This window comes from Botrytis byssoidea (genome assembly GCF_014898295.1).
Source record: "Botrytis byssoidea strain MUCL 94 chromosome Unknown BBYS_025, whole genome shotgun sequence".
In the NCBI taxonomy this organism is placed as follows: domain Eukaryota; kingdom Fungi; phylum Ascomycota; class Leotiomycetes; order Helotiales; family Sclerotiniaceae; genus Botrytis; species Botrytis byssoidea.
In genome coordinates this window covers 486,414-507,557 of record NW_024065866.1, presented here as the reverse complement: position 1 = coordinate 507,557, position 21,144 = coordinate 486,414, and the positions used below count along the sequence as shown (strand labels likewise).

At 43.7% G+C, this 21,144-nt stretch overlaps 8 protein-coding genes across 8 annotated transcripts; 5 read left to right on the top strand and 3 right to left on the bottom strand.

Moving 5' to 3' along the window:
* Positions 1-318: 318 nt before the first annotated feature.
* Positions 319-2,715, bottom strand: EAE97_010113 (uncharacterized protein). Its single transcript, XM_038880628.1, has 3 exons — positions 2,306-2,715; positions 1,808-2,239; positions 319-1,634 (listed from the first exon to the last, which is right to left on the bottom strand). The coding sequence occupies exons 1-3, from the start codon at positions 2,417-2,419 to the stop codon at positions 687-689; spliced, it is 1,494 nt and encodes a 497-aa protein (XP_038728674.1). The 5' UTR covers positions 2,420-2,715; the 3' UTR covers positions 319-686.
* Positions 2,716-3,541: 826 nt separating this feature from the next.
* EAE97_010112 (uncharacterized protein) lies at positions 3,542-4,387 on the bottom strand (the record flags this gene model as incomplete). The annotated part of the gene is made up of 3 exons (XM_038880627.1): positions 3,542-3,727; positions 3,813-3,995; positions 4,043-4,387. 3 exons carry the CDS (start codon positions 4,385-4,387, stop codon positions 3,542-3,544), a joined length of 714 nt encoding a protein of 237 aa, XP_038728673.1.
* A 781-nt stretch (positions 4,388-5,168) lies between these two features.
* On the top strand, positions 5,169-8,030 carry EAE97_010111 (uncharacterized protein; the record flags this gene model as incomplete). The annotated part of the gene is made up of 1 exon (XM_038880626.1): positions 5,169-8,030. One exon carries the CDS (start codon positions 5,169-5,171, stop codon positions 8,028-8,030), a length of 2,862 nt encoding a protein of 953 aa, XP_038728672.1.
* Positions 8,031-9,157: 1,127 nt separating this feature from the next.
* EAE97_010110 (uncharacterized protein) lies at positions 9,158-11,087 on the top strand (the record flags this gene model as incomplete). Its single annotated transcript, XM_038880625.1, has 3 exons — positions 9,158-9,706; positions 9,760-10,926; positions 10,998-11,087. The coding sequence occupies 3 exons, from the start codon at positions 9,158-9,160 to the stop codon at positions 11,085-11,087; spliced, it is 1,806 nt and encodes a 601-aa protein (XP_038728671.1).
* An 812-nt stretch (positions 11,088-11,899) lies between these two features.
* On the top strand, positions 11,900-12,683 carry EAE97_010109 (uncharacterized protein; the record flags this gene model as incomplete). The annotated part of the gene is made up of 2 exons (XM_038880624.1): positions 11,900-12,192; positions 12,257-12,683. 2 exons carry the CDS (start codon positions 11,900-11,902, stop codon positions 12,681-12,683), a joined length of 720 nt encoding a protein of 239 aa, XP_038728670.1.
* A 1,126-nt stretch (positions 12,684-13,809) lies between these two features.
* On the top strand, positions 13,810-14,802 carry EAE97_010108 (uncharacterized protein; the record flags this gene model as incomplete). Its single annotated transcript, XM_038880623.1, has 4 exons — positions 13,810-13,873; positions 13,948-14,126; positions 14,445-14,647; positions 14,751-14,802. 4 exons carry the CDS (start codon positions 13,810-13,812, stop codon positions 14,800-14,802), a joined length of 498 nt encoding a protein of 165 aa, XP_038728669.1.
* A 2,950-nt stretch (positions 14,803-17,752) lies between these two features.
* On the bottom strand, positions 17,753-19,140 carry EAE97_010107 (uncharacterized protein; the record flags this gene model as incomplete). Its single annotated transcript, XM_038880622.1, has 3 exons — positions 17,753-18,328; positions 18,529-18,850; positions 18,902-19,140. 3 exons carry the CDS (start codon positions 19,138-19,140, stop codon positions 17,753-17,755), a joined length of 1,137 nt encoding a protein of 378 aa, XP_038728668.1.
* An 806-nt stretch (positions 19,141-19,946) lies between these two features.
* EAE97_010106 (uncharacterized protein) lies at positions 19,947-21,095 on the top strand (the record flags this gene model as incomplete). The annotated part of the gene is made up of 1 exon (XM_038880621.1): positions 19,947-21,095. One exon carries the CDS (start codon positions 19,947-19,949, stop codon positions 21,093-21,095), a length of 1,149 nt encoding a protein of 382 aa, XP_038728667.1.
* Positions 21,096-21,144: the final 49 nt, after the last annotated feature.

Below are 21,144 nucleotides of genomic sequence, written 5' to 3'. Positions count from 1 at the left end.
ACTGCAGCGGGAAGATACTTTTACGGGTGATTGATCGCATGGATGGAAAGATACCCCCCTTTTACAAGATTTCTTTTGTCAATGGAACAGAAACAAAACACTTGATTCGAAAGTTCGCGCATTCACATTTAATTGGTGGTATGTGCAGACAAATATAGATATAGCATAGCATAAAATAGCGTAGCGTCGTGCAGCGTATTCGGATATACCTGTGGGAATTTGGGTATAGCATGGTATTACAGGTATCGCAGGTATGGCGAACAAATGGGCATAGCGAAAGCATAGTATACCCTTTGAATTGAACTATTTTTTTTTTTTGCATCTTTTTTCGAAAGTAAGGTTCCTTCGCTATTTTGATGTAGATGTATGCGACGGCTAAACGTCCCATTTCCATTGCAATCTCACTCGGAGGTTCATTTTCATTTCAACGTCGTCAAATTGAGTGACAATTAGTATAATATAGGTAGGTAGTATGAAAAGTTTGATTGAATCGATTTGTCCATCCATTTCATCCACCCAAGAGACTAAACTTCGTTCATATTTTTTGAGCTGGGTAGTTAGATGCCTGTGATTCTCTCACAACATAGCATAGAGTCAGGATACCGCCCTTCTTTCGGGCGATCCTTACCATAACTCCCACGCACTCCAGCGACGCAGCCCGAATATACACTTCCCCGCCCAAGCCATCAGGCACTCTTACAATAATTGGCTGGGAAGCTTCCTTTCACCCCCCTTAACTCTCCATCCCACCAATCGTCTGTACTTCCAGTTTTCTTGGTAACCCTAATCCTATCACCTTCTTTGAAACTCAAATCTCCTTCTCCTTGGCCCTCAAAATCATAAAGCGCTACCACAAAAACGCCTCCGTTAGAAGAGCCCAGTCTCTTTGGTGGAGGAGGAGGAGGTTTCTTCTTTCCTATTGCAGAATTCACTGCTACGCCTTCATTGGTTGACCCGCGCTGAAAATAATCTAGAGATGGACCTGCGGGAGCATAAGAGGAGGAATGCGTGGAGACAGGTGTGAGATGGTTGGAGTAGTCGCTAGGAGTTGGGGTTTGAAGGGGTTCGTTGTAGTCGTTGTCAGAGGCTGTCGGTGGTGAGAAAACGGGAACCGTATGCTGGGTTGAGGCAATGCGAGGACGAGAGGCGGAACGAACAGGGGGTGGATGATCGGGTCTAGGAGATCGCGCGTCGGAATATGTGGTTGAGATGCTTGGATTGGGAGATGGATCGCGGTTTGTACTCATAGATTGATTCGAGGGACGACGGGAAAATCCATTGCGGACATTGAGACCGGTTATGGATTTGGAATTTGAGCTTGGATTTGCACTTTCGTCGCTAACGTTCATGGGTTGGTGAACGGCTTTGCCGCGGCGGATACAATCTATGAGTTCGACTTCTTGTTTTATAGGATGATAGTCTTGGTTCCAGACTGCGATGACGTCTTCCATTGGTGGTGGAGGAGAAGGTAGGCCTACATCTTCGCAGTAGTTGTGCAATGCTGTGTAGTACTGGGCGAGGAGCGTATTCTGAATCATGATTTGTACGGCGAGTAAGTGTGGTAGGATCGAAAAAGCTGCAGAGATTATAGGTGGTAACGTTTCTCTAAGATGAGCGTCTGCATCTTTGAATGCCTGGATATCAATTAGTACTACTCTCATTCGTTGACGATATCCCTGCATTAGTCGGAAGGGACAATTCTCTTGAGGATCCAGTCTTGAGTATTGGTGTGATAATTGTGTAGGTGCATATTTGAAGCCTCAAAAAACTGTCCCTCCGATGATGGAAGGGGTATTCAGGTACCAACCTCTGCTGCCCTGCCTTGTTCCTCTTCGGCTTTTGCCAAAGCGGCGTTTTCTCGATCAGTTCTCTTCATCTTAGCAGACCCTTTATTGACCTTATCTATATATCTTTCCCAGTCTAATCTTTTGTTTTCTCGTTTCTTGATCGTCTTTCGAATGGGCTGTAGAAAGTCCTTTGCTTCCGTAGCCGGTTTGGTAACTCGAGAATCCATCATCATAACTTCTTCCAGTAGATCTGTTTTTAGTTCCGTATATGTCTCCTTCAATTTGATGGTTCGCTCCATTTGTTGGCGAGGGGTAACTGCCGGATTGTCTCGATGGGCATCGCTGGTGCCTACAATGGGCTGATATAACTCCTCGAAACTTAAAGCTGTATTTAATTGAGAAGAAAGTATAGACACCCATGCGTCTCTCCATGCTTTCGAAGCTTCAATTATCTACTTATATATATCAGTAATGTACTACATAGCGATAGCATATGGCGCGAAGTTCAGGCAACTCACCATATTGAGCATCTTATTCGCATCTTCGTAATCGCTCAAAAGTACAGATACTTTGGCAGTATCGCCAGGACCTTTGTGCCTGATCTTGCCAATCTGCCGGTGCATAGAATTCATTCTGTTTGTGAAAGAATGTATCAATGAGATAGCAGTTGTGAATATGTGCCACTTATCCCCACAAGATAGAGAAATGAATGAATTCCACGTAGTTGATTTTCAGATGATTAAGAAGATGATATTCAATTTTGATACCTCGCAGTAGGGACAGCTGTCAATAAATCAATTGATAAGATTTCCAACATTCAAACCCAGCCCCGTTAATGGATTAAAGAAAATTTTAGTGGAGTGAGTGTCTCTAACAATGATCTTTCTTAGAGTTGTATCGTAGGATTTTATTTGGAAAATACCACCCAGGTAAGCAGCACCAAAAAGATGTACTGAAACTCAAACCGGTTCGCGGGGTTGAGATGTATGGCCTGTGCCTCCTTAAACAGAAACCAGCCTCCCAACTTGGAGTGACATAATTTGGTTGCCCAGATAATCGTCCTCACCTACCCGGTAGTCATACGAACGTAATTACGGTTCGTTTACGTTATAATAACAATACACGTATGTGTCTACGTATAGGGGTGTCTTTTCCAGAGTGATTAAGATTGCTGAGTCAACCTTCAGTCCGTATCCCAATACGGCATTTATGAGTTAAAGTTCAATATCTCAATGTTCGACTCTCATCTGGACTTCGAATGAGAATATCCATTTCAGCCCTGTTGAATGTAAAAGCGGCTTGCTATATTTCTTGTTTCAAGGACGATGAGCCTTCTGGATCACGTCAGATACCTCAATTGATCTATGAAGCTAACAACTTGTTAAATATTCTTCCTTCCTTTTCTAGAAGGTACATATACCTAGGAATTCTAAAATGAATCTATAAACACCTCGTATGAAAGTCACAAACTCTCACAATGTTCCGGTCGAAACAGATTGAAGCGATCATAACGTACGGTATATGAACTATCTTATAATAGCATACTAGTCTGGAACGACCGTCATATTCTTGAACCATGGGTTAGTGGATTAAGGGGCTATCATTATATAAGCTAGTGGGTACCATTTTTCGGATCTATTTCCATCCAACGACTATTTATTAGTCGGTTGCTTAGTGAATATTCTACATCGAACGTCCTTGGTCCGGCTTTTTTTAGGGTTTCACATATTTGAATATAAGCAGTAAGGTATCGACTATCCTTCCAACATAGTCTGAATCCAAGCAACAGCAGTAGTATTCCAATCTTGAGGATATACAACATGAGCTGTAAGATTAGTACCGCTAGCACATACTGGATCGTCAACATTGCAGTAGTCTGCGATCTTTGAAGCATATTGGTTTTCGATGACCGAAATCTGTGAAGTAGTTCTTGGATATTTCTAGGAATTGGTCAGCACTTTTTTGGCTCATATTTTTTCCGGCTTCTAGACGATGATATGCCGTGGTTCGGTCAGCATTACTTACGCCAGTTACATTGTTGTTCCCGACATCAAAGCTCTCGTTGGGGATGTGTCTTGGGTCTCCATATAGGACTAGAGCAGTCATGCGGTCCCCAACTTTCGAATTAATGGGGAGTGATCCATTTCCGGCACCGATAATCTCATCTCCGCCTCCACCAGCTAGCATGTCTCCAACAACCATAGCACCCTGTTCGAATTAGCCTATATTTAACATCTCATAGAAAGACAACGCACTTGAGAGTAGGCTAGGAAGACGTTTTTCGAATCTTCACATAATTCTGCATAGGCAGTAAACTGGTCCTTAGCAGCCACAAGCCCTTCAGCATAGCTGTTTGTGGAAGTCTCATCCGTAGCAGGATAGATAAAACTTTCGTAATCGGTGCGTGGATTGGCATCGGTAATCAACCCGGCCAAGCTCTCCATAGTCCCGGGGTAGCTCTCAGTCGTTCCACGAGCGATGATCAAATGGACTGGAGCGCATGCAGTGCTATTGACAAGAGCTCGAGATTGATGCGCCACGCGAGCGGTTGTCAGAGCTGGCGGGAGCAGTATAAGCGACGAGGTAAAAGGGGTCAACATTATCAAAGTATAGATGAGCGATAGAATTTCAAGCAATTAACCAAACATTTATCCAGGGAATTTTTGGACTTGAGTACATTTAAATAGCTCTCCTTCAACTGAAATTTTGTACCATTCGATACCTTAAATGGCAGTCGAAACGCGTGGCAACATAACGATTGGGTAAATAGTACGCACAGTTCAAGAACTCGGTGCCTACGTGAAGATATCACTCAGGGGAACAGCCCATGATATTCAACCGAGATTCATCGCCGCTCATGAAGTATACAAACTTCAATATTCAACTGAATCTAAGATTTACAGACTTCAATCAATTCAATATTAAGCAATGAAATTCTAAATACACATTCATGGTTTTCATCCTTTTGTTCTTATCTAATCGTGTCGATAAGACTGTAGTTTAGAATAGGTTCTTCACCTTCTTATATTGTCATTATTTGTATAAAAAGGCCCCCATTTCCCAATTCAACATTTGATGCCTATATTCCAAGCCCTTATATTTACACCTAGTCACCAGTTATATAATCTGTAAATTTTGGTTCAATAACTGACACCAATATAACAGATTCGTTATCGGTAACTCCAGTTATCATCACGTGTTAGCGGGGAGTCGGCGCGTTAGATCAGAGTATCATTGCTAGGTTTCGCGTCATGTAAGGAAACAATGAAATCCAAAGATTGATTTTCAGGCACGACAGGGACGTTTCCCTCGAAATTTGCCTGCTGCTTGACAATTCCCTTGAAACTATGAGTCATACCGATTATTTTCAACACTGTAAAAATGACGGCCTCCGCCAATGTTGTCATGTCTATGGACGTTCCTCCAGGTCAAAATACAGCTCCAGTCCTCGAATTTCGTTGCCTCTATACAGCTGATACCCGTCGAAAACAGAAGCGTTGGCAAGATGGGCGACTCAAATACCACACTTTCAACAAGCGTGTTATGGTGTTTGACGAAAGATCGAATTTGGTAGGAGATGCACATTGGCGCGAAAAAGCTCCACTTGACGAAGGGGCCGAGTTGGAGTTGGAAAGAAATGGAATATTGGTCGAGGTATCGGAATTTATGGAGAAGAAGGACCAAGATCTTACCGAGCTCATTGACAAGAGAGTTAAAGAAAGGGAGGAGAGATTTGTTGCAAGAAACGGAGACTCATCACCAGCACGATCCGCAGCATCTGTCATACGGTCGCAAACTATTGCTGCAGCTCATCTAAAGCCGAAACCACTCAACTCTATACTCGGCACACCTTCCGGACATTATGGAAAGGCACTTGTGTCAAAGACGTCTCCATTCGAACAGCGGCAGATGTTAAATGCTAGAAATGCCGTCGAAACCGAGAGTCCTAGGCCTACGAAAAGAAGAAAGGTAAATGAGCCGCCACCCAAAAATGGATTTGCGCAAAATCTTATGGGGGCTACTTTGTCATTCACGCCGACACCATCGAGCACGGGGTCTCTACGATATGAGTCCTTGAAGCTGAATACAGTCCAACGACCAGATGTTAACGATATTAAAGACAATGGGGATCATAATGAAGACATCCTGTCAAACGGAAGACAAGGTCTGGCAGGTCACATCACCAGGGATGTGAATTCCTCTAAAAGTCGAATGCAAGCAAGAAAGAGAGATAAGCCCGAAAAAAGTGGATATGCTAGCAATCTCACCGGAGCATCTCTATCACTTTCGTCTTTTCGTGAACCTACGCCTAGAAATATAGAAAGAAATGTATTCGTGCAGAAGAAGCAAACGAAAACAATCGACTTGTCAATGGATACAAGCTCCGATGAAGATGGCCGCCCGATTCCAGTAACAAAGCCGAGGAAAGTTGCCCGGAAGAAGAAGGAATCTCTACCCAATACATCTGAGCAGACACCGCAATTATCATCCTCGCCATCAGCAATTACACCAGTATCTAAACAGGCAGCAAAAGTATCAGGTGCAAAGCAGGAGTCTCAGAACAATGCTTCAACACTGAACAAACCACAGGAAAGATCTCATTCGTCTCTTCGTATCAAGTCTCGCCCACGCAACAAAATGTTGATGTGTATGGATCACCTCGGCTCCCGATCTTCTCCATTGGAATCACAGGGAGCCAGCGGATCAATCAAGTTAGATTCTGTGATTCATCCAGCGATATCATCTTCCAGCAACCAATCTATTCAATTGGCACTAGAACAAGAGGCCACCAGATCTACCGAGCTAAAGGATGTCTTGCCTATAGTGAGATTATCTTCGCCTCACAGGGGGGCGATTGATAGTGATTTGGGTAACAATTTGGTCAATGATAATGGAACTGATGGACCGCAAACCTCACAGTTTCCAGACAGTCTAAGGTTTAGTGATCTCGAAGAGCCTCCGTCCTCTCCAGGAAACATTCATATCAATCATCAAACAATAGATGCTATCCTGTGTCGTACTCGTCCTCCAGAGGTCCAGAAATCCATACCCATTGTCGCGCTGGCCACGAGAGAAGATCAAGAACATTCGATATTCAAACAACAATGCCAATCGGAGAATATTGAAGAGAGGTCCGGCAAGTCTGACTTAGAACATGTCTCGGCCTTAAATGAGAAGACCCCTCAGGTAATCGAACAGAAAACTCAAGATCGTCAACCTATTTCACAAACACCACCTCAAAATCTACCCGAGACGTCAAGAACTACCCAGAAACAATCCATGAATCCTACCGGCCTGCATAAGGGTGCTGCTTCGGACCGGGCCTCAACGACCGAAAATGTCGAGACGCGTCTAGAATCCAATGTGCCACCGTTAGTTGCAGAAAATGACACGACAGCAATTTCTAACTCTATCTTTAATCAAAATCTCTCTGGTAACGATTCTCTCATAATACCTCCCCCTGCAAAAAAGATAACCTCTGCGTCATGTGCCCTCCAACAAAACCTGGCAGTTCCAAGAACTACAATATGTCCCAATGCCGATATTGCAAGCAAAAACGATTCCACTGCTTTGGCATCAAAAACAGTCACAGTATCACCAAATGCTGCTGTTGCACCTGGTATGCACTCGAACGTTATCGACCCAGGTAAGATCTTGGTAGGCATGACATCTAATGGTTCTACTTTTAATGCGACTGGCCGCTTCATGACTAAATTGGCACCGACACGAAATCAGCATCAAGTGGAGAGATCCCTGATCAAGACGAGTTCTAGTCTGACTGACCAAAATGCGGCTTCCCTCACAGCGGCACATCCTTCCAAAAATGTCGAAATTAAGCAGTCACCAAGCTCAATTCCAGACATTTTCTCCGTCGGCGAAACAAGAAACGATGAAACCAGTGGATTCATGTCAGCAAATCAGATAGCAGAGAAAGAAACGCAAACTCGTACTTCAGAGGCCTCCACGTCTGGAGATCAGGGTCCTTCACGGCCTAGAATCATCAACCCCGCAACTCGTGGAATGTCAATTCAAAAAACTGCCAAGAGAACCCTGCACGCACTATCTCCACCTATCAATCAAATGGGTCCACCCGCGGCCATTCTTGGAGGCCTCGGAAGCAGAAGGAATACTACAAACGACATAACAGGAGATTTAGGGAGCGCAAGAGACCTCAAAGGGCCATGGAGCAGGGAATCCTTTGATTTGTTTGGATCATGGAGGCCTACTACACCACAGTTGTGAAGAACTGTGCTAACCGCGCCTTATCGCTCGCCCCACCAGACTATTGGGGTTATCTGCTTATCTAATGAACCCATGGAGTAGCCACTTCATCCTGACGTCAAGTTCCATTTGTCAAATGAGAACAGTCCTAATAAAGCTATGAGCTCCTATCTGCCATCCGCATCCAAGAGATTACCTCCAGCCGTGAAGAGCCGGGGAAGTCGCAAAATCTCGTATCAACTGGGAACTCTTGGGCACTGGTGCTTGAAGGGCGTTGATAGGGCGGGCTTCTACGTTTCAGGATGCGCAATCGTGTCGTGTCCCTCCCCCACAAAATAATCGATTGCTTCGCCACACAAGTAGTCGTCGCCGCTTTTTTGAATAATTGCTACATGTTGCAAGTATCTTAATGCTGCCTCATACCCAGGAATTGGATTGAGACTTAGCTATCTTACGGTTGAATCGTAATAGGAGGTTTTTTTGTGTGCCAAATAATTACTGTTTTCTCAACGATAGCAGAATATACCTTGTCTCTCAAAGTACAGATTGAACCAGCCACACTTCCAGAACATCTCTTATCTCCACTCCAATTTCGCTATCGCTAGTAATCAGAACGAGCAAGTCACGTCACTTGCACCGCCTTCATTTACGAAGCAAGCTTTCACCGTCCCTTGGCAGCTCGTCCCATTGTTTTCCAAGCGCCAACATCATTTGATTGAATCGTGACAATGTGTTTTTATATGTTCAATGTCATTATTCTCTTCACTGACTAGCGTTAACGTCGCATGCTTCACCGAAATCCTTGTGGTAGTGGATAGGTTCGTTTAAATGCTTGGGGCGCTCGATCAATTGAGTACTGCGTGCCAGCCTTATCTTACGTCGAATACATATCCAGAATGCACTCCCCTTCTATTGACAGCTGTGTATAGACTTTTTCATCTGCGGACTGTCTCCTGTCAGTTTCCGCATTGTTTGGCTACTTTTTCATAATATACGGTTACCAGCACAGGAATATCCTTCTGACCTGTTCTGTTCTGTATCCTTTCCGATCTAATCTTTTAGGCTTCAGTCTTACTCCCATTCAACATTTACCAACTAAGAGTCTCAACCAACTGTTGAAATCATTTAATCCTGACCAGCCTACAAAGATGTTTCGTGGAGGGTTACCATCATATCCATATCTGCGGCCACCTTCGCCTGTGCCTCGATCTCATCGGCAAAGAGCATCGGTGAACACCTTACCAAGCCAGACATCGTCCCCCTCTTCATCTACACATGCTGCCAGTGTCGAAAAGAAACTTATACCTCAGGAGAAATTCCAAAGTGCTCTGAAGCTATATAGCGAGTTCCGGATGGAGGAAGGATTGGCGCAACGATCCCCTGACCCAAACGCAACATCGCCAAGTAGCATTGTGTCATTTGGTGCTCCTGGACCTCTCACCAATGCCTCTCGATCATCTCAATCAAAAACCGCACATTCGTATGATGCAGCCCCTTCGGATTGGTCTTCGGTGATGTCATTTGATACCAGCAGTCAGCATTCAGTCAAATCTGGAGCAAAGAATAAAGCAATCTCTTATCAAGGCAAGGCAGTATCGCAACGGAAAAGGAAAAAGTTCGGCCCTGTGGCGAAAGCCGAAACGGCCTTGATTCGACATTTAGGGGCTTGCGAGACATGTAGAGGTCGTAATGTCAAAGTATGTGGTAGCAGCTTCTTTTCGTTGATAATTTGTCTGATTTCGCGTTTTAGTGTCCCTTAAAACATCACGATATCGAAAGTCTTGACCGTGCCCTACAATCAAGTCCTAGCAAACAAGAAGTCGACTCACCGTGCTATAACTCGACTTCCCCTATAAACGAGTCTCAAACTGCAAACACCCCTTCTGGACAAGCTACACCAGTCACCTCGCAAGTAAAATACGAACTGCAGGGTATTGGTGAGAAGTTTGATGTCGCGCCTGACATATCCCTCGATCACGATTTGATCCTTTCGCCCATAATTGATCTGGAGACTAGCCAAAGCCAAAGTGAAAACAGCTTATCGACCTCCATAAGTCTTGAGACCCGTGTTGCGAACCACTATTCCCCTTTCCAACATGGTGGTCAATTTCCTCTTGGCGTTTGGAATTGTTCGACTTACAAGTGTTACTTTCTTGATGGCGAATGTCAGCACTCCTTCGTTGATGAAGAATCCTTACAGGCACATTTTGAGGATAGACACTTCGAGTTTTCCCGCATTGATCCTTGTCTTAGATTGATTTGCACTGAATGCTTTTATGTAACCACCTCTCACGCTTGCGGCTGTGGTGGCACAGTGAAACTGTTCATCTGTGGGAATTACATACCAACTGGACAATATCCTTCCGAACCGCCGCCTAGAACATCCTATTCATATACTGAATTCAACATACCCACAATATTTTCAGACGATTCTTATGTGAATACAGCTTTCGGACAAGGGCTCGGCTTCCAAACCAACGAGACTCAGAACTTCGGTAGTAACACTAACAGTATGTTTTATGGTGATGGCAATAATATGTACCAAAGTCCTAATTCCTCCACGTACGGTTCCTACAATTATGATTCTACACAGCCCGGTGGGAATCGATATAATGGATATGCATGGGCGCTGACTCTGGGAGCAAAGAAGGCTACTGAAACTCCTGTACCCTATTGTGTGATGAAGTTCAGACAAACCTCGAAGCGTCAAAAGATATTAGTATATGTATTACTTTCCTTAATACTTATCTTCACTGGCTTTCAACTCTTCCCCTGGATTACGTCTACCATCTCGAAAATCGATCAGTTTCTACCTAGTATCCCAACTCTAGGATTCATGGGCTTTCTGATATCTTTTGCTACAAGTTGGGCTACGAGACATGTTCATTCTACTCGCAAAGCTAAGCGATGCAAAATGGTAAGTGATGATGACTACTGAGGCATTCCTATAGCTTAGTGTATAGGCTCTAACAATTGTCGTTTTTACAGCGTCGATGCCCCCTTCATACTCTTACACCCCTAAACCTCCAATACGGCCAAAGAGTAATTCCTGTCTTGAAACATGCGAATGTTTCGTGAGTTGATGGGTTACGCACCTCGAAAAATCTTACGCGCAACGCAACTGATCATTGACCCTGGCACCCAGGGAACAACAATCATTACGACTAATGATTTACCTCACCAACCTCCTTCACAATCACTCTCCTCTTATGCTATTTGACGTAACGATATTTCCTATGTTCTATAATTTGGGGTTTAGCATGGGACAGAATGGGTGCAGATTGTCCTCTTTCTTTCCTACCTTTGCATTGGGTTGAACGTATTGCGCTTAACGCACAAAGCGCTTGCGTACAATTTACCCGCACTTCTCTTCTCTCTTTTTCTTATTGCTCAAGGCTTATGGGGAATGCGGCTGCGTGATTGGTACATGGATTGGGAAAAGGGACACTTCTCTTTCGCTAAGGAGTATAAAACAGGACATAAAAGATATGGATGAATGAACAGATATGATTGCAGGGTTTTAAGCTAGTGAAATTCAAACTATTTGGAGTTTTATTTGATGTATTTCTCTTTTCTTTGTCGCATCTTCACTTTAATTGAATTCGCCAGCGCGTCAGTGGGGTTGTTCTCATTTACACAGCGGCTGTTTCGTCATCCCTACATATCGCACCACTGCGCCGAAATGTGCATCAATGCAAGTCTTTTGATCTACAGCTGACATTGGGTTCTACGATCTAATTCTTTTTTGATGAAATATATATCATATTTTGACTTTTAGATCCTCCGCAAATAAAAAGCATCCTCAACAAAAACTAACACAACATCCTTCCCTCAAACTTACCATACTAAATAATTTCGAGTGTGTGTGAGCGCGAGGCAAGTCGGAAAACATGGACAACACGAATGCTGCAGACTTACTCTATCGCTCACAGGTCCCACCAACAGCTTCCCAAAATCCAGGCAGCAAGATCTTCACTTCCATGTTTGATAAATACACAGTAGCGCCTTCTTCTAAAGATGGTAGCGCGTATCTTGTCTTTCCAATAAGCTACACGACGACGTTGCGTGATGATGAGGGGGAAGAGATAGATGGCAGCTTCGAAGACTCGGAGGGCAGGGTTGGGATCCAGTGGGCTGCGGGCGTGTATGAGCACTTGCGAGGCAATCATCCTAAATTACTTGAGTACGTCTCACTTATCTCAGATTTCCTGAAAGCGGGGATATGGTTCGGGCTAACTAGGAAACAGATTCAAGGGCCGTGATCCCTATGGCTACCTTCTGTCAAAATCCTCCATTGGCCCCCTAACCTTAGCACTACACGCCCATCCCACCTTCACTACCAACGCCCTCTCCCTCGCGCTCATCTACCGCTGGGCATTCAACACGCTCTCCGCGCTACAGTACCTCCACTCGCGCGACGTCGTGCACTACGAGTTCTGCTCCGAGACGCTCTGGCTAGAGCCCGACCTCTCGCTCTCCATGCTCGGTCTCTGGGGCGCGCATATAGGGCACTATTGCCCCATTACGGGCAATCAGATGACCGATATAAGGCTTGAAGAGCAATTTGTGAGTTTTCAGACGGATTTGTTTGATTGGGCGTCGTCGGTGTATGGGCTCGTGACTGAGAAGGGGGCGTTGGCTGTGTTGGAGCGGTTTGAGGGTGGGCCGAATTAGATGGAAGAGGAGAGGAGGAGAGTGGCCACTAAACAATTCCCTGTGCTTGGGTAGGGGCTGTGGGAACGGTGGTGGGAAAGTGCTGGAGGGGCGAGTACGCTTCTAGTATGGAGGTTGTGGGCGAGCTGAAGGTTTTATTGGAACAGATGAGTTTTGAGTGCCAGAGAAATGGTGATTTGGTTGATTTGGATAACGCGCCGTACGAGTATTTTGAAGGTGTTCGATAACCCCTGTTCGACATTGGATGCCTGGTAAAGACATGACACGAATATCAAACAATGGTTTCCTTCTAAAATGACGAGAAAATGGAAGCGATTATGTCCAAGAGATTGTCAAGAATTCCATGTCAAATTAGTATAAGGGCTATTTGATGTTAGGCCATATGAGAAATCGACATTCTAGGTCACAGGTCTTTGCTTCAAAATATTCGACCTCATTGCACCAGTCGCCCAGAACGGGAAATTACCAACTTCAATTTCAAATAGGTTCAGGGAAACTATCAAACACATAGTTTACACACCGTCCCCATTACGACCAAATCTCGCTTACCCCGCAGCAAAACAATAATCATACGCAGCTTGCAACCCACTACAGTCCCCATTCGGCGCCGGATTCCATGTATATAGATCCGCGAGCGCCCCTTTTTTTCGTTCGCAGTGAGCCAGTGAGTACTTGTGTAACACGTGATTACCAACATTACAAACCCTCCGTGGTGGGGCGATGAGGGGTTTGATTACAAATCCAATTGTTTTAGCTCGCTAACTGACACAATGTTGCAGCTTTGGCGGCTGAAAAGGGGTGAACATGTGCTCATCATGGATAGATTGGTAATAATCTGATTGGCATGGAAGAAGGTAGAATGTAAAATACGAGTGACAACTGAAGATGGGGACGGGAACAGACTTGGAACTGAAGCACAGGTAGAAATGTGGAGATATTTGTTGTACCAGTGTTATCATCTACCCACATCTATAAAAGCGAGGAGCTACCGTAGGTGACATCTGATATTTAAACATTCAACAACCAAACTTCTTCACTTCTCTCCTTCTTTTTACAAACAATTCCACTTCAACGTTACACACAAAGTACTCACACTCACAAACGTACATTCAATCATTCATCTAAAATGGCTCTCTCACTCTACGATATCTCAGTTGTCCCTTTCATCAAGACCCTCAAAACATTGTCAAGTCAGTCTTTCCTATTTCATTCGCTTTATCTTCCCTCTCTTTTCACTTTGTACATTGATTGACAGCATCTCTAGAAATCCTCGCAAAAGGGCAAGCACACTTTGAAGATGAATCTAAAATTATCAACGCAAGATTGATTGATGATATGGGAGATTTGATTTTCCAGGTCCAAAGAGCTTCTGATGCTGCTAAGGGATTGGCATTCCGAGTTGGTGGTGCGGAAAATGTTGCTTTGGAGGACAATGAGAAGGATGTGAGTTTGAGTTTGGGTTTACTTTTTTTCGTTTGGAGTAGGGATGAGGGTAATTGGGACTGCGGGAAACAAAGTAGTTCATCGAGTGATGAATATGCATCTTTGTAATCGCCCATACTTGGGTAGAGATATATCAGTTGAGATCTGGCATTCGGCAAAAGTTTACGGTCCGGGGCAGAAGAGCTTGTGTAACCACATGTCCTCCACTCACAGTCCGAAGCTCCTTAACTTTTGCCTGCCACATCTCATTTTCTCTACGCTGTTTATCCCTCAAGCGCTCCACTATAAAAGATTACATCATTCTAACAACCTCTACAGTTCGCAGGTCTCTATACCCGCATCAACCGCACAATCGAGATTCTCGAAGCCCTTCCCTCTACCTGTACAGATGGCAAGGAAGAAACCGAGGTAGTATTGAAGCTCCCAAAGGAAGACTTGAAATTCACTGCTAAGGACTATGTTCTTAACTTTGCAATTCCAAACTTCTACTTCCATGTCGTTACTGCTTATAACATTTTGAGGTATGTTTCAATATATCTATTTTCCCTGGAGATAGAAAGATGACTAGGCCGAGGAGTTTTGATAAGAAGTTTGGAAAATAAGCTAACGCGTATGTGTGTACAGAAAGGAAGGCGTACCGGTTGGAAAGTTTGATTACCTTGGAAGAGGTGATTAATAATACTGTAGATGCCGGAGTAAGGAAATGGTGTTTTATTACCATGATGACGATTGAGAATTCATCCATGGCATAGATTCTAGCTCCATGACAAATGAAAATATTTATTCTGAAGACAACTCCGTACATATGCCATATACTTGTGAGCGTTTTCCAGTCTCCTAATTTCTTACTGTGTAAGTGTTGTATATTATTAGCTTAAGCGATTGTAGGAATTTCAGTAATCGTCATGTCATACTCGTCGTATCATACTCGTCGTGTCATACCCAACATTAACCTTCCCTATAAAGCTGAGAGCAAACCTATAATTCACTTTCACAATAACTAGTATCTTCTTATCAACACTAGCGTACCCTCCCAACAATTAGCACTCTCAAAATCTCAAAAATCTTTTGCGCTCGTCTTCTCATTGGTTTCCAACACACAATGACGTCAATTTCGAGATCGTTCAGATATGCAACAAATTGCAGTTGGGACTAGAACGGGATCTAGATCGCCCGGATTCACTTATATTAGGGTTCTGGAATATTCGTTCCTGTTTACTAGTTTCCAGTGAATACACTAGTTTGGTACGCAGTTCGGATTAAGATCTCATTCCTTTGCGCGAGGAAATCTACTGGTTCTCTGGATGCGGTGACGTCAATTTCTAGATGGGGCAGATGTGCAACAAATGGATTGTTGGCGGGCTAGGGCTTAGTTTGGATAGGTTTAAATTCACTTTATTTGGTTGTGAGATAATAGTGTGTTCGCGTTTTTCTAACTTCAGACGGGATTTTATTTAGAAGGGTTTGGTGCTCAAGGAGAGAGAGAACTTTGCAAACAGTATGAGAGGTGTGGTATGTGAAGTTTGTAATAGCACTAGCATTGAGCTCGTTATCTCTGAGAAAGAAAATGTTGTGTCGAAAAGTTATATAGAATCAAGATATTCTCTCTTATAGTATATGATGATAATTTCCTTATGTTTGTTGTTGTTCTGCATCCCAAATATCAGATCGTTCTCCAGCCAAGCGCTTTCCTCTCCCGAAGCCATTGGAAGATTCTCTTTTTGTTGTCATGGTACTTAGTATATGAAATTTGGAATTATAGGGTTTTAATAACAATATGTGGTGTTGAGAGATGAAGTCAGTAAAGGCTAGTGCCGACCTAGATTTAGTTTGCCTTTCTAGCTCTGTACTCTCACCAAGCGAAAGAGTGAAAGATCTAAACCGAGATTGATAGACTGGGATATTCCCGCAATATACTTACTAATAAGTATGAGTGTTTCCCCCATTGGTGTTCTACAAGGGTTTCAATAATCAATATCACAGTGCAAGAGTAGGAGATTCTTAATATCTAAACATGTTTGGGACGTCTATTTTACTGGACATACGCACTCATCTTGAATGATGAGGTTTCCTGGAAACTTTCAATCAATGCAAACTTTAGAACTTAGTGACATGTTGATATGTATTCAGAGAGTCATAGCATCGTGCGCTTCCACATCTAGTCAATCTGCTAATTTGACACTTCGCAGTGTGAGAGTACTTCATCGCCTCGACCGTGCAAGGTGGCGCAAACCATGTGGCGAGACATTTGAGCTGGATTTAAACACTGAAGATGGATAGTAGACAATGAACATAAAGAAGCATTTATGAATTATGTCATAAAACGATAGGTTGAGCGATGAAGTTCAATCAGAATCGCTCTATGAATCATCCGTTTTCGTGAAGTCATAAAACTGTAGAGTCATGGACTCATGGACCCATGGCATCCTACACACAGACGAATAAATAAAATTTCTCTGCCTAGCTTCAACCTTTCTTTCTCATCAACTAGATCTTCGTCAATCAACCCAGGTAGACTGAACTACCCAGCGGTTTTTGCGCGAATGATAATCAAATCTTCGTACCACCACCATCAGAGTGCCTGCAAATGTTGCAACTACGCATTAATGCCGATATATCTCTAATGCGCGTTTTTCAGAGTATCAACTGACGCGTTCATGAAGAGTCTTGACATACCCAAATAGTCCGCTTCTCGCCTATAGTACTAGTGCCCAAAGCGAACATGTAGCGATATCTCAACTGCCCCCTAAGAAATTCTGTAGAAGATTTGAAACTCGCTACAGGATGAGGAATCGTCCACACTTTGCTACTATTTCGACACATGCTCGTCACAATCCATTCAACTCCCTCATTTCTGTGCTTTCACAAAGAAGAAGAAAGCTCACGCGAATCTCAAAACCTAAAGCTGAATGCCTGTGCTACATCTGCGACACAAACAGACCACTTGATCTCTTCTCACTTCGTTCAGATCATGCAGGAAATCAATCTGACCTTCATCGTTCCTCAAAATGAGGTGCTAACGATATCAAACTTTACCTCTCCCATCTACAATCCTCCAAATCTATTAGTCTACCGCTGAAACTCCACCCCCATCTTCAGTACCCTTCAGTAAAATCACACTCCCATATCCATTATCCATCCTTTATCCGAAATCCCATCCTCAAATCCCCCCCTCCAGAAGAAATACAACACATACTCGATTGAAAAATACAAAGGAATACATTACTCCCCTCCTCAGAAAATAACCAGAATGCCAGCATACAATACATACACTCCCTATCATCTAACACATGATCGCGAGCAGTTCAGAAGCCGAGGAAAGTCGAGTAGCACAGGATGATTGAGTCAACATTCACAGTCGTAGAGAACATTGAGTATTGTATTATTATCTTTATATTCTTCATAAGTATTACAATCGTTCTATAATATGCACATGCTAGGTATCGTTCCAGCATTCATTTTGGATCAAGATAACCTCATCCCAAACATCAAGTCCAGTGCCGTAGTAAGAGAAAAGCTTCAGTCAATATATGTCTTATATATGACCAGTGGCTCGTAAGAGGGATCACAAACACGTAAGTTCATGATCACTCAACCCATCCCAAATCCAATCAAACACCCCAACCTTATGCCAAAGGCTTTCTTGCAACCATCAAATACATAGGGGTGAACAAATCTTCCCTAGCACCAGCAACCAAACAATCAGCAGCCAAAGCCAATGAATCAGCTGTCTTTTGTGTTCCGTGTGGTGCTAACTTTAAGTACTCCAAAGCACCGACAAATTTGTGGACTAATCCTCGACCAACCTTGGTCATACGGGCAATAGTGAAGAAATCTCCAATGGTACCCATGTGCTTGAATTCACCAGCCAAAGGATAATACCATGGAGTAGCATCTGGTCTCTTGGCCAAATCCTCATTGAGTATGAGTTCGAAGCCAGCGGCTTTGATGGCGGCGATACCTTCAGAAATCTTGACCATGTTGGAGATTCCGTCACCTTGCTCAATACCGAGACGAATTTCGCGGTGATGTTCATTTTCATTATCGTAGTTATCGGTCATGAGCCATTCGTAGACACCGAAAGTTCCACCTGGCTTGAGAACTTTGAAAATTTGGGAGTAAACACCCTCGAGAGATGGGGCGTGAACAGTTGCTTCAATTGCGTAAACAGCATCGAAAGAGTTTTCTGGGAAAGACATTTGCTACAAAACTATTAGTCATGACCCAAGAGAGAAAAGGCGGCGCCAACGAAGATATGCGAAGTCTTTATCAGTGCATATGGTGAAAATTGTCTCATGGCTTGATCTCTCAAGCTCTGAAGTAGCAAATACTTTAAAATTGCGTAGCATCATATAGACTCCACATATCTCTGTGGCTTGGAATCAAGAAAGGTTGAACATACCATGAAATCTCCCTTGACAAACTTCAATTGATCAGACATACCCTCCTTTGCCGCATATCGAGTCGCACGCTCAATTTGATAATCGTTGTTGTTCAAACCAGTGATGTGTGCTCCAGTGAACTTGGCAATCTCTCTTGCTGGTCCACCGACACCGCATCCAACATCCAAAACTTTGTCACCATCCTTGATACCAATTTTGGCTGCTAGGTAATGTTCGTGACGAGCAATGGCTTGGTAAAAAGGCTCTCCGTATGCGAAACGACAGAAATGGAAAGATTGTCCCCATCCATATTCGTAAAGATCAGTTGCGAGATTGTAGTAACTATCCATATGTTAGCATTCAGTCTTGCTTGAGATCATTGGAGTAACTCACTGTCTGGTCAGAGTAGCATATTCTGCAACGCGTGCATCTCTATCTTCCTTGGTCTCGTTCTTAGCGGCCTTGTCATCCCAATGCTTGAAGTATTCATCAACAGCAGCCTTTTGAGCCGAAGAGTCCTTTCCCATCATAGCACGGAAACCACCTTCAGCACTGGATGAATCCTTATGCATTGCTTTGTTGAAAGCAGCATCGCGGGAGTGATCCTCGTTCTCGAGCTTGGTTGGAGCCATTGTAAATATTTAATGAATTCGTAAATTAGAAAACGTATTATTTTAAAGAAAGCGGTATTCGAGTTGATCGAATTTTGAAGAATTAAATGAAGGTAAAGTAAAGTTAAGTGGAATGGTTAAAAGTTTAGGACACTGAAGAAAGGGGAATTTCTGATAGATATTTATCAACACCATTGAAATTATGGCCAGGGTAATTTAGTTACCCCTAGGCGTATAGCGAATCGTATTCGTGTACTAGGCCCGAAGTGATAAATGTAAGGGGTCTTAAGCCTCTAATTGGTCATTGAGCATCAACGATGAATGGGGAATTTTCGATAGGCGGCGGGACAGCAAATTATGCAGATTAGACTCGAAAGGCTGGGCAATAAAATCGTTGGCATTTTTGGATACACCGGTAGTGAAAAGAAACGGTGAATGAAGGGTCAGACTGAGGATCTCTATCATGGTACACCGAGGTCTCAGAATCCTTCAAATCATTCACATGTAATGAAGACTGGGCAATAGATTGAAAGGTATACTTCATTGAGGAAGTTGAAAAGATAATATTTGCTGGGTAGGAAAAGGCAAAGAAAACCGTTGTTTTGATTTGTAAGGCTATCTATCAGCCTTATCACGTGTATTCATGTCTAGCTGCAATAGTCAAATTCCTGATTTCGAATTTCTTCGCCTCTTCTTCAGCCTTTCCTAGCTTCTATCATCAAGCCATCAAAATATCAACGTCACTTTATCGCAAAGGCCAGACTAAATCACACGATATCGACACCATTACCCTACGAATATCATAACAAGGAATAAATTCCTTAATCATGCCACCACAAATCAAACAAGATCTCAATCGCTCCGGATGGGAAACCACCGACTTCCCCTCCGTCTGCGAAAATTGTCTTCCCGATAACCCTTTCGTACAAATGATTAAACAAGACCACGGCGAGGAATGCAAACTTTGCACACGACCTTTCACCGTCTTCCAATGGAAAGCTGATCGCACAGCTCGTAGTAAACGCACCAATATCTGCCTCACATGCGCGCGATTGAAGAATTGTTGTCAATGCTGTATGTTAGATTTGAGTTTCGGTTTACCGATAGTGGTTAGAGATGCGGCGTTGAAGATGATTGCACCGGGACCGCAGAGTGAGGTTAACAGAGAATACTATGCGCAGAATCATGAGAAGGAAATCGAGGAGGGAAAGGGAATGGAAGAGTATGAAAAGACGGATGAGAAGGCTAGAGAACTCTTGAGGAGGTTGGCGAACAGTCAGCCTTATTTCAGAAAGGGGAGAAAGATGATTACGGATGGGGAAGGTAGTGGTAGCGGTGCCGCAAATGGAAGTCAAAGTGAGAAGGGAACAGCATTGGCAACCAAGGGACCAGGGCCGATCCGAACACGAGATGGACAACCGAGCAGGGGTGCTGGTCGGGGTGGTAGAGGCGGGGCCAGAGGAGGGAGAGCTTTCCCTAGTGCGGCGCAATTACTACCAGGGCCTCAAGATATCTTACCACCTTCCGACAAATCAATAACTTCGCTTTTTATTACTGGTGTTGAAGACGACTTGCCAGAATATAAGATTAGGGATTTCTTCTCGCCATACGGGAAATTAAGATCATTGGTCTGTTCGCACATGTCACATTGCGCGTTCATTAATTATGCGACGAGAGAAGGAGCCGAAGCTGCAGCAGAAGCCTTACAAGGAAAAGCTATAATTGCAGGTTGCCCGTTAAGAGTACAGTGGGGAAGACCCCGACCCATTGGTACCATGGATAAGGATGAGCGCATAGCTACCGGCAGGGAAGGACGATCCGCGTTTTCGAGTTCGGGTTCGGGTTCACAGAGAAGAGCGATTGAGGGTGGTGCTTCACAAGCTGCAGCTCCTCGGGATGACTTGGCTAGTATGTCGGCAGTACCTGCTCCACCCGGTGCAGGCGATGTACAATATGCCAGTTTGGCCGGTAATTAGGGGGTTTGATGAATGTAAATCATTCTTTTGGGAGTTTTGGGAGTTTTGG